The sequence below is a fragment of the Hypomesus transpacificus genome, chromosome 6 (genome assembly GCF_021917145.1).
Source record: "Hypomesus transpacificus isolate Combined female chromosome 6, fHypTra1, whole genome shotgun sequence".
In the NCBI taxonomy this organism is placed as follows: Eukaryota; Metazoa; Chordata; class Actinopteri; order Osmeriformes; family Osmeridae; genus Hypomesus; species Hypomesus transpacificus.
In genome coordinates this window covers 4392841-4406081 of record NC_061065.1, presented here as the reverse complement: position 1 = coordinate 4406081, position 13241 = coordinate 4392841, and the positions used below count along the sequence as shown (strand labels likewise).

General features: G+C 42.1%; 1 protein-coding gene across 7 annotated transcripts in view; it reads left to right on the top strand.

Moving 5' to 3' along the window:
- The window catches only part of adgrg6 (adhesion G protein-coupled receptor G6), a 48317-nt gene extending 47252 nt beyond the window's left edge, over positions 1-1065 (top strand). For 4 of the 7 annotated variants that reach the window (XM_047021434.1, XM_047021438.1, XM_047021440.1 and 1 more), the window contains one exon: positions 700-1065. In XM_047021434.1, coding sequence (XP_046877390.1) covers positions 700-914 — 215 coding nt within the window. In that variant the 3' untranslated portion in view covers positions 915-1065. The remainder of the gene's footprint in view (positions 1-699) is intronic. The other 3 variants (XM_047021435.1, XM_047021437.1, XM_047021436.1) reach the window with 3 other exon arrangements.
- Positions 1066-13241: the final 12176 nt, after the last annotated feature.

Here is a 13241-nt window from a genome sequence, read left to right as displayed (position 1 = left end):
CTCATTTCAGGCACAAGCTTTTGAAATGTTATGACCCTGTTAAGAGTTAAAAAAAAAAAAACAATTGTTCCCTTTGTAGACGTTACTTTTGTGATTAGTAATTCATTGGTTATATTTTCTTAATTGGTCATAGTTCACAAGTAGTTCTCAATGAGGATATATTTATTTAGTTATAAACAAATACCTACCAAGGAACTACCTTTGTACTAAATTAGCTATTACTTACTGCTTAGTTAATCTTGGTTCCATATTAGTTAATAGTATTAAATTCAGTGTTAATGTAGAACTACCTATTACTTCCTGCATAGCTACTCATTAACAACGGACCATTATTCTAAAGTGTTACCCATGAATTATACATATTGTGTATATGATTAAATTTTCCCACTGGTCATCACTTTAATTCCCTTATGTGTGTGCCTTGTAAGTTCAAGAGTTAAATTAAATGTTTAATGTATTTATTATATTACAATTTACGTTATTGTTATAGTATTGACAAAGTTGACTACAATTCTGGGTAACACCCAACTTGGTTGCATTACACACAACTGAGATCTCTCTAGTAACACAACTGTTAACTTTGCAATTATGTCGTAACAATGTAGAAACCAAATTATAACAACAGCAGTGTTACTACACAAGTTTGAGAAACGGTTATATTTGCGTCTGTCTGTGTGTGTCTCTCTTCCTATTGGTCAGGTAAAGGCTACTCCAATCAGACAACCCCTAAGTGTGTCTCCTCCTGCTCTTCCTCCTCAGAGGTGGAGCCTTCCTCCTCCTCATCTTCCTCCTCCTCCATTTTGCCCGTGCACCAGGTCATCGACAAGGTCAAAGGTTACTGCTCTGTGCGCTCCGACAACTTCTACAAGAACATCATCCTGTCTGACAGCTTCAGCCACAGCACCAAGTTCTAGGCCCCGCCCCTGCCCCAGGAGAGCCTGGATCAGCCTGTAGGGTTGCCTGGGGCGACAGGGCATCGGGGGAAGTCATGGTTCTACTGTATAACAACATCCCTTTCTAGTCAGCCGATCTGTCAGAGAGACAGCGGAGGAGCAAAAGGGGGGTGGCGGGAGGGGGTGGGGGGGAGGGGGTGTAAGGAAGGAGGCGAGAGAAGGGGTGGGTGAAGGGGTGGGGGTTAGGAGTGTGGAGGGGGTGGGGGTTAGGAGTGTGGAGGGGGGGAGGGGTGTTTAGGTCTGTAGAGGAAAAAAATGGATGGGATATTTACATACTGTGATTTCAACCTTAAACTGACTGTGTGTTTGCGCGTGTTGTGTACATATTGATGGTGTGTCTAATATGCCTTCTCTAATGGCTTTGGCTGTGCCCTAGGGTTGGTCAAGCGCACGTCCGTCACACAGGTCTCTGTAGAGCCTCTTCGCATGCACACGAACATAAACGCTTTGTTCTCGTGTCTCTCCTGAGTGACCGAGCTGCTGACCGACCAACCACTGCTCTGCTAGAAGTAGGCCAAATATACATTGCAAAGGGTCTAAGAGGAAAGAAAGGGCTTTCTTTTCAGCTGAGGCCCTGAACAGTAGATGTAGCACTGGCTTCAACACCTTTTTGTGGTGAATTCAGTTTTTTGATATTGTTTTATTCGCTTTGAGGATGTCTCTTCAGCTTAGCACAGAGATCTCGCAGACATAAAAACACTCACTGTATCTCGATCCGCTTATTATCGATGTCGAGAGTATAAGCACCGTGTACGTTTCTAAACCCGTCTTCTGAAGCTCTACTACTGAATTCCAGGCAGAAAGAGATGTGAAGGCTCCGTTCCACAATCCACAATTAGGTCACCCAGACCACGATGAACGTCCTGTGATACATTCGCCGTGCACAGAATTCGCCCAAACATTGACCATCACGGTCCAAAATCTGTGTCTTGTGCCTGGCTGCGCTAGCCTACCGAGCCGGGGTTCTGGTCCGTCAGTCGTCACACGGTGCCGCTCGCAGACGTTTCACCAAGCCCTCTCCTCCACATGTGCTCAGAGAAGACCAAATGTGCTGTACCCATCTCCCAAAACACGGATCCAAAAAGGAGAAATGTGGCATTCCCTAGTGAAAACAAACAAACACAACCCTCTGCACACAAAAAAAAGATTACTGGTGGCTAGAATGAAGTAAAATCTGAAGAATGAATCTGAAGCAACAATATCTGTCATTGGTTCATGAACCACAATGTCACTTAACATGGCAGTGAGGTATATTCCTATAAGAGTGTTTGTCTAGAGAATGTGGAAAACCAGAACCAAAGGGTTAAGGAGCACTTTGAACGCTGCCGTTGGTGTCCTTTTGTGTGTGTGTGTGTTTTTCAAAGCAATAGAACAATCCTCTTGTTTTACCATGTCTTTATATTTATTTCTTTCCTGTTGTACAGTTTCTGTCTTGTTGTCTACCCCCTTTAGTAGTAGTTAAACTGACCCAGCCCCAATCCTGATCCCGTTTCAACCCCTGGGTAGGGCAGTTAGATTGGCCAAACCCCTGTGGTTGTTTGTTTTTATCTCAAGCCCTGCATAGAAGAAAGCCCTTGGTATAAGCCAGCTGTTATGTGAGATAGATGAAGAGAGAGACAAAGATAAATTAGACGGAGGATTGACTAAGTTACAAAGACCCGTCTCCTGACCTGGCTAGCATATTTGGAGTTTAGTTTAGTCTAGAAAATTCTCCCATTACTGATTTTCTTCCAAGATAGAGAAAAAAGGGGAGTAATAGAGATTAACCTCAAGTGCCAAGGAAAAAAACCAAGGCTTAACAACACCTCTACAATGCCTGCTGTAGCACAGTGCCCAACTGGAGAGGTGAGTTGATGTGGAGGATCCTCTGGCTTCTGGAATGTTCCTTTGAAGCCGAGAGGGGAAAGCGAGTGGTAAATCCAACATTATGATGGATCTCTCACATTCAAACATCAGTGAGTCTGCATCCCTCGCCTCTAGGGAACAATCAACCAATAAAGAACACAGTCATGACCCTACTGTGTGACTTAGACTTTGTGTGTTTACACAAGGGCAACGGTCAGTTGTTCTTATTTAATAGTTGCAGTACATCTCTATCCATGTGAATGTGTATGCTGCCAAGCCTAGACGATTTCCCGAAAGCCTATACCTAATGTGTACATTTTCTGCTTCATTCAAGCATTTATCTTTGGCACCCAGCTACATGTATGAGAATGGTTTAACCCATTGTATACCAAGGGCGTGAAGTTGATGGTTGGGGTATATTTAACTGTAAAACTCCTTTCCGAGAGCCTGCTATCTGATGTTCCACAGACATTATGCCAGTAATATGTGATTTCTTTAGTCTGTCTTTGTTTGTGACTCAACAGCTCTGATGAATACTGTCTCACTGATAAAGGGAATTAAAGTACTGAAATTGAAAGAAATCACTTGGGTCAAGTTTTGTTGGTGTCCTCCGCGTTATGTCAAATTATTGAAATTATGTCTGTGACCAATTGAAAGATATCTTTCCCCAGGGGTGCCAGTTCATATGACTTTAATGACAAGGTGCACAAAACAAGTAAATACTGTAACGCAGCAAATACTTATGCGAGCAAACACAAATGTTGAACCTGCCTGCCTGCCTGTCAACCTATCTTTTCCCCTGTCTGTCTGTCTGCCTTTTCTATCTGTCTTTACTCTAGCTCTGTCTGGTTCTCTATCTGTTTTTCCCCCTGTCTCTGCCTGCCTGCCTGCCTGCCTGTTCGTATGCTTTTCCAATGCCTGCCTGCATATCTGTCTCTTCCCCTGTCTGTGGTAGATACTTTCTAGCTCTGCTTTAGCATGCCAGGAGCAAACTATTATTCACACTCAACAATGAGATGATCTGGTCCTCATACACCTGTCACAGGCCGGGGGATACAGCCGCAGTATGGAAATAAGAGTCGAGGAGCTTATCTGTTCAGGGTCAAATGTCAGACTTCTCACACACACCCATCCCTGAATTCTACACTCATGTTTCTAAAATACCCCACACTAAAAATCTGGGTTTTATTTGGTGAAATTAAACAGTGTTCCAACCCAGGACAAGGGCAATTACAACTGGCTCATAACTGATCACACGGGCCTGCAGAGGTTACATGATCACTGGGCTACGAAAGAAAACACAGATTACATGATCACTGTGTCCACCACAGAACTCTCAGTTCCCACAGTTGTCACGCTTGAAAGTATTTTTCTATTTCCACGATGACATTGTCCCTGAAGAACTATTATTTCCTGGTCCACACACACCATACCAGGACATTTGGGAGCGGATTGTACTGATAGGAGAGAGCTACATTGACTAGCAGGAACAGAAGTTGCATGTTGCCATTGTTTGACTCACTGTGCCTGTCATGATTTATGGCCAGCATGAGCTACACTGACAAACCAAACCATTACGACCATTACATCAGGTCATTTTGGCTTGGCTTAGATGACTTGATTGTATAATATATATATGGAAAACAAACTCATAAAAATGAACAACAGACCATTGTTGATCTAGTAGATGCAAAGACTTCCCCAGAGTCCCCGAGCACAGTGAACACATACGAAATGTGACTGTTTCTATGAAGAACAAACAAAACAGCAGACTTTGTGAACATAGTAACACAACTTGATATACGGACTGTAACAGTGACTAAGCTGGAATGGGGAATACGAGCTGGCCTGGTCTGCGTTTCAAAGTCCCGGGCCATTTCTCAGTCCCAGTCCCTGGTACTACTATATTCCCCATTCTAGCTTAGTCACGGTTACAGTCCATATATCAAGCTGTGTTACGACCATGTGTTACAGCGTGTATTATTATTATTATATACATTTTTGGGGCCATTATACCGCGGCCGTTTGACCGGCCGTTCGGGAAATCTCCTAACTCTCCCGACGGCCAGTCAGACCCTGTACAGTGCTGTATTTGCAAGGAGCAGAGATGTACATTTTGGAATATACATGTGACGTAAAGTAACTAATGTGTTTTATTATGCTTGTGTAAGGCTGAATGAGGGGGTACCTAATTCATTGGCCCATGGGATATCTGGACTTTCTCTTCCTTAGACTGACATGGCAGAATATTCTGTTTGTCCAAATGAACTCAATAGCCCTCTTCACACTGTCTGACCCACGCCCTAAAAGGGGTGGTCACCGTCACAGTAATGGAGGAGGAAAAGGACCTGAACAAGTTGTTTGTGAAAAGAAATAAAAAATCACACACGTGTTTCTGTCACAGGAGGGTCCCACAATTGCTATGATCAGGTTTTGAATGAGTCTGGACCACTGTAACTTATTTGAAATTCTGCTTACTTCAGACGCCTGTGCACTCTCCACTTGTAGGTAGTTCTATTTCACTGCAACTGCCTCTATAAATGGTTTTGTCATTCATCTCTGGATTATTTTACTACGATAAATGATATAATAACTTACCATTCTGCATTCAAAGTTACTGATTATATTGGATTGTGGTTAAACTCCATGATCTTAGTATTGATTGAACCACTGTTTGGTGAACATGTTTTCATAGACATCAGTGCCTTGATAAGGGATTGAAATGATTCTGTCCTTCATCTGAAGATATGTTTTATATGGTGTAGTCATGGACGCTCAAACCAAATACTTCCTGTCTTTACAGGAAGAACTGGGATACAGTTCTAGGTTTTATATAATCTCTTAAAAAAAACTTGTTACAGCCAGTTAGCAGAATGGGGATCATGTTTATTAACAGATCTATTGGATGTGATCATATCGAGTGTTGCAGGTCACTCACAGATGTTTCAAAATGAGAGTTGGGCTTCAGTAGTTTCAGTAGTTTCCTTTCCTTGTCTCCTCTAATTCATTATCCGTATTGACACAAGGCTGGTGAAATCCAAAGCCTCCACATGTCCCTCCGACAAGAACTTCATTTTCTGAGTCGTTGGAAAAGGTGAGAGGGAGGATGAGAAGGGGAGGAAGCTATACTGATAAGACCAGAGACATGGCCTGGTGAGGTAAACAACATTCTCATGCTCACCACCAAATGTCCAAGAAATAGAGGGAGAGCGTCAGAGAAGCTGCACCCGCTCGTGACCTTAAGTGGACCAGTCCACAAGAAAGGTTCAGCTGTTGTTGTAGCCTCTAGAAAAATGTTCTCTCTCTCTCTCTTTTTCTCTCTCTCTTTTTCTCTCTCTCTTTTTCTCTCTCTCTCTCTATCTCGCTCTCTCTTTCTCTGTGTTTCTTCCTGGTATGACTTCTTGTGGGCAGAAATGGCAAAGAATCAAACCACTGATGTGAGTCAAAGTGACATCTGCGCCCCTAAATAATAAAGGAAGGAACCACAAAGGGAAGGGCAAAATAAAGTATTTTCCTTTTTTTCTTTGAATTGATTCTTCTTTATTGACGTAGCACATGCATTCATTTGTGTGTGATGGCTTGAATATTCATGAGATTTAAGAAAAGATTGGTAGACTGTTCAGCTTGCTGGTCATCCAAACCTAAGATCTAAAAACAGATTAAAATGATTTACGTTCCCCTTAAGGTTTTTGGAAATATTTACGTTACAAATGTGTTGCAATGTTGGCATCACCAATGGACGTTAAAGATATAATATTGTCTGACATAATGTACCATTCTGGTTTCCTCCCATTTTGTTTATTTACAGTTTCAGGAGTTCAGTAACACACCAGCGATTGAATAATGATTTGCTTTTATTGAACAGGGCTGGTAGCAGAACCAAGCCCGATTAGTGGAGGAGGCTCAGGCTCATAGCAGAGCCAAGCCTAATGCAGTTTGGTGGAGGCTGGTAGCAAAGCCAAGCCTAATGCAGTTTGGTGGAGGCTGGTAGCAAAGCCAAGCCTAATGCAGTTTGGTGGAGGCTGGTAGCAAAGCCAAGCCTGATGCAGTTTGGTAGAGGCTGGTAGCAAAGCCAAGCCTAATGCAGTTTGGTGGAGGCTGGTAGCCTAATTCTTTTTTACAGTACCTTGTATTCTGCCATAAACCTTTGACTACACGACTGCCTATATCCCTTTTTCCATCTAGATCAGTGGTCTTCACTATTTTTTTTTCATGAGAGCAGAGCCGGCCCAAGGCATAAGCAAACTAAGCGGCTGCTTAGGGCCCCTGTGGCTACCAGAGGGCCCCCAAGAGCAAATTCAATTACAGTTTAATGTATTATGTAAAAATATGCATATTATTATTTTTTTATCGGCAACGATAAGCGACACCGAGGGGCCCCCAAATAAATTTAGCTTAAGGCCCCATAAAGGCTTGGGCCGGCCCTGCATGAGAGCCACAATGATAGGACAAAGTCAATAGAAGAGACACCTTTTAGCAGGAGTTGACTTTCCACAAAACCCGTCTCCGCCATCTTCCAGTCAAATCAAATCAAATGTATTTGTATAGCCCTTTTTACACGCAAGCATGTCACAGAGGGCTTCACATGCGCCCATAGAACTGCCCCTCAACCAACCTAAACCCTCAACGAAGACAAGGAAAAACTCCCAACCGGAGAAAAAATTGAAGTAACCTTGGGAGGAGCAATTCAGAGAGGGATCCCCTCCTCCAGAGACGGTTGGTAGGAGAGAGGAGCAGAACATAGTCATACAGTGTCAATGGGTTTTGAAACACCAAAATCCATTGTTCGGCTTTATAGACGTTGGATGGGACCGGGAAACTCGCTGTTGGCCATCATGGAGACTGGATTCTGGGTGACGACCTGGTCCAGCGTTAGCAGACCGACGACCAAGCAGGTCCTGACAGCTCAAATTCTCCACACAGTCGATTTGCGGCTGTTGCATGCTCCCAATAGAGGTTTGTTCATAGAGAGCCATGTGAGCCACAAATGAAAACTTGGCAAGCCAAAGGAGGCTCGCGAGCCGCGCAATGAGTAACACTGATCTAGATACATTCTCACAATTTCCTCGAGCCTAAGAGGAAGTCTTCTAGAGCCCTGAGTGCAGTCAGACCACCTCACTACTGGGTATAAGGTGCATGTGTGTTTTTATTCTGCCCATCTCTGAGTAATTGAAAAGCCTCATAAATTCTTTCCCGAGGTTTTCGGTATAACCCTTCCTGTGAGGTAAACCGACAACGTTCCTCGGGATGCATAAAAGTGCAGGTATGGAGAGAGAGCAATGGAGGAAGGAAGGAATGGGGGTCGTGGGGGGTTGGGGGTAACGGGTAAAAGGGGGTTCTCTCGTTCCTGGTAAACCGCTAACCCACCCATTAGTGGCAACTAAAAAGAATGAAATCACTTCCTGTTGTCCCCGTTCACCTAAGACAACAGTCAGGGCAGTGAGAAGTATGGGATTTTAAAATAGCTTCCTCAAGCTGTGGAAACACTTAGCTGTGCCGTTAATGTGAGCCATAGTAATCAGGCAAGCGTTTGATGCCCCAGCTGAGCCGTCTCTCTGTAGAGCCAGACCGCTTTGTCACCCTGCTCTGCTTTGTCCTCAACACTACACGGGACGGAGTCCGGCGTGGAGGGACAGTGGGGAAAAGGGCGTCTGCTAAATGAATAAAATATAAATATAAAAGGAAGAAAGCGAGAGGAAGACAGGCTGAAGCAATGACGGGGTTCACAACAATGACCTGGGATGCATTCTTCATGACTAAACTTATGTTAGCAGGGTTGTTTGTTGTGTGCTTGTGTCTGGGTGGGTTCCCAGGTCTGGGCTCTGTTCTGAGACAGAAGTGGTTCTGATGTGGTAGGTTCTGCTGCCAGGCTGAGTCCACACAGCATCAAAGCATGTCAGGATGCAACCACTTTCAGAGAGATGAGGGTAATTACACAGGGACAGACCAGACAGACACAAGCCAGACATATCGTGTCACTGGCTCGACTGACATGTTGTTCTGTGTGTCCTGGATGGTGAAACAAACAGAAGCCAGTAGCTCTGTTTTGCATGAGTAGGTGGGTCATCTTTTTGGTTAGGGTTATTTGGGAAGAGATAGGATTGTAGGGTTCTATGATAATAGTTGTATGGTTAGGGTTGCAAGGATAGGTTACAGGGTTAGGGATGAAAGATTTGGGGTTATAAGGGAAGGAACAGGATTGTAGGGTTAGGCACAGTCTGGCCGTGAGCACATGCAGACCACCTTCAAGAAAAGGCTAAAGACACACTTGTTCCGGTAGTACAACGGTACTTAAGAAAGATTTGTTGGATCAGATGTTAGTTTATTTCCTCAAGGAACACAATGACACTTATTGAGGGGCTTGCTGCACTTGTTGGTTAGTTGTAACTGATTTAACTACTTGTACTCGCTGTGAATTATATTATTGTTGCTTGCTGTCCTCCAGGTACACTCTAGCACTTTCGAGGATCACGTTATATAATTGAAATGTGTTTAACTACATGCTCTTCTGGTTTTACCCATTGGCACTTATTTGCTTTTCATAGTGTATGCTTCATGATTTGGCTACCTGCAATGTTTTCGTTGTTTATAATCATTGACCTATGCACCTTTTGTAAAGCTCTCTTTTCTCAGTCGCTGTAAATGTAATGTAATGTGAATCTTGCAACCTCAGTCAACAGTCTTGTTCATGGGTCTCTTGATCCTCTTCAGGCAGTGAGGATGGTTTCACTTAGATATGAATTTGCATGTTGCATGTTGAAAAAAAAGTGTATAAAACTGTATTTTCATCTACAGACCATCATTCATATCTGGTATTTCTATGGCAGTACACACGATCTGTTTAATAGTCTCAAAGAATAATCTGTTGTTGCACCACTCCATTGGCTCAGCCTATAAATCTGGTCATAGGGGATTATGACTTCTATTTTACTTCTATTACCTTGGATCTGCAACAGATTTTAGGGGAATCCTCCCCCCCCCTGATAAGTTAAGCCAGGTCTGTAGGTTGACATGGTGGGGGAGGGGCACTTCTGGATGAGCTTCAAGGACCTAAACTAGGCCCAGATACCTTGTCTGGACAGGAACAGTGGAGGCTCAATGCTGGACAACAGAAAACTCAACTGCAGGTATGTATGAGTGCAGTGGATTGTTATGTTTGTGCCAGCCTCTACTGCGTACTTTAGGCACAAGCCTAGTCTATCTTTCCATCTCTCATTGTGTTTTTCCTGATGTTTCTGCATCCATCTTTCCTTCTTTCTCCTTTGATCAAGAATTATGATCCTCTCTTCTTGTTGCCAGGTCAACAGTCACTATCACTTGGAATTGAATGAAGATTAAGATGTCTTTGTTGATCTACTAGTGAACATAAAATGCATGGAAACATCCCCAGAACCACTTGTTCAATGTTAATCTTTCAAAAGAGCAAGGTAGAGCATCTCTTTGTTCAATGGAATTTCTCTGTCTCACTGATGAGTTAAAGAACAAATCATTGGTCAAAATATCCACATTGAACACTATAACCATAAAACTTACATAATACACAGAGTGGTCAACTATACAAATTAATACAGTGCCCTCCAAAAGTATTGGAACAGTGAGGCCAATTCCTTTATTTTTGCTGTAGACTGAAAACATTTGGGCTTGACATCAAACGATGAATGTGAAACCAGAGATCAACGTTTCAGCTTTTATTTCCAGGTATTTACATCAGGATCTGATGCACAAATTAGAAAATATCACCTTTTTGTTCGAACCCACCCATTTGTCACGTGAGCAAAAGTATTGGAACATATGACTGACAGGTGTGTTTTGTTGCCCAGGTGTGTCCTATTACATACATTATTCAAACAATAAATACCACTGAATGTCTACACTCAGGTTCAGATTGGGTAAGATAGGTTTTGTCTATGCAGACTGTATTCAGAGGTGAAAACAACATGAAAACCGGAGCGCTGTCTTTGGGTGAAAAACAAGCAATTGTGAGTCTTAGAGAAGATGGAAAATCAATCAGAGCCATTGCAGAAACATTGGCCATAGCCAGTACAACCATTTGGAATGTCCTGAAGAAGAAGAAAACTACTGGTGTACTAAGTAACAGACGTCGAACAGGTAGACCAAGGAAAACATCAGCAGTTGATGACAGAAACATTGTGAGAGCTGTAAAGAAAGACCCTAAAACAACTGTTAGTGAGATCAGCAACAACCTCCAGATGGCAGGAGTGAAGGTATCACTATCTACTGTTCGCAGAAGACTTCATGAACAAAAGTACAAGGGCTACACCAGAAGATGCAAACCACTCATTAGCAAGAAGAATAGGAAGGCCAGGCTGGAATTTGCCAAAAAGTACAGAGATGAACCTCAAAAATTCTGGGACAAAGTTTTATGGACTGATGAGACAAAGATTAACTTTTACCAAAGTGATGGAAAGGCTAAAGTTTGGAGAAAGAAAGGAACTGCTCATGATCCCAAACACACAAGCTCATCTGTGAAACACGGTGGAGGTAATGTCATGGCTTGGGCTTGCATGGCTTCTTCTAGGACGGGCTCATTAATCTTCATTGAGGATGTAACACATGATGGCAGCAGCAAAATGAACTCGGAAGTCTACAGAAACATTTTGTCTGCCAATTTAAGGAAAGATGCAACCAAACTGATTGGCAGAGCCTTCATCATGCAGCAAGATAACGACCCAAAACACACTGCCAAAACAACAAAGGAGTTCATCAGGGGCAAGAAATGGAAGGTATTAGACTGGCCAAGTCAATCTCCAGACTTAAACCCTATAGAGCATGCATTTTACCTGCTTAAGAGGAGACTGAAGGGAGGAACCCCACAAAACAAACAACAACTGAAAGAGGCTGCAGTGAAAGCCTGGGAAAGCATCAAAAAGGAAGAATGCAAAAGTTTGGTGACGTCAATGGGTCACAGACTTGCTGCAGTTATTGAAAGCAAAGGATTTGCAACTAAATATTAAGTCTTATTCACTTAAATATGTTTTAAGTATATCTGTTCCAATACTTTTGCTCACATGACAAATGGGTGGATTCAAACAAAATGTGATATTTTCTTAGTTGTGCATCAGATCCTGATGTAAATACCTGGAAATAAAAGCTGAAACGTTGATCTCTGGTCTCACGTTCATTATTTGATGTCAAGCCCAAATGTTTTCAGTCTACAGCAAAAATAAAGGAATTGGCCTCACTGTTCCAATACTTTTGGAGGGCACTGTATGTAATAGGTTGGGTAGAGGGATGAAAATCTAATATATTGTATTAAACTACTGTCCTTTTTTCCAGAACAGAAGTAGGTACACGGGTAGAGATTTCCAGAAGTGCTTTTGGCGGAGCCATTGAGCAGAGGTTGTTTTGTTCAATTTGGAATCAGAGCAGTCTGTTGACACACTTTTGTGATTTGTGACTTTGTATCTATCTACAGTAGGGTGTATAAAGAATATTAGCAATAATATCACAATAATTTTGACGACAATGTAAAATTTGAAAATCGTGAATATCGAATATAAAAAAAAAATATATATAAAATGATTTAAGAACATCGTCTGGCTCTCCTCTGTGTTCACACACACACACACACACACACTGACGCTGTGCTCTTTGTGAGCATGTGCACAAACTGAGAATTGCACTCGCACAGGCACTCTTTTGCTCTCTTTTTGTCCTGTCACCTCTGCATGAATTGTTCCATGTGAGGTCCATTTTGTCAAGTTGCAAGTACCATGTTATGGCAACTGCTTACATTTGCACTACACGTTTTGTACTTTGTAACTATAGCTGTTCTATCTAAATTGTTTTTGTTTTCTAATGGGGGCGAAAGAAAATCATGTTTTTTTATTGTTTAAATTCAAACACAAACATATCGAGATATATATTGAATATCGTAAACATTTTGACAATATTCAGATATCAATTTTTTTTATATATCGCCCAGCCCTAATCTACAGGCATGTAGAAATGCAGGAACTAAAATATATTCTGTTATAGGGTTAGGTTTGATAGCAACTGAAATGTGTTTGGAATTGTTAATCCACCCAACTAACCTTTCAGTTGTATTAATCTTTTCAGTGTACACATTTTTGGTTTAATTGAGACTGGGATAAGGCCACTGGGTAAGTTGATCCATCTCCTGTTGCAAGGAAAACTATCCCTCTCTTGTTGCAAGGAAAACTGTATTTTCCACAAGTAACCTAAACTGTGGAGGCCCACTTTATGGGCATACAAACTTTGTCAATATTGTGCCTGCACCCTGTATATCTAGATATAATTTGTTATAGGTTTCATAATGCCTGTATTTAAACAAAAGTAGATAATGAAATAAAATGTATAGGTGACTTGGGTTCTGTCAGGAACTAAGAACTCCTGTCCAGAAATTTCACAGATGAATAAGCTTTTTTATCATCTATATTAATATATGTGAAATGCATTTTA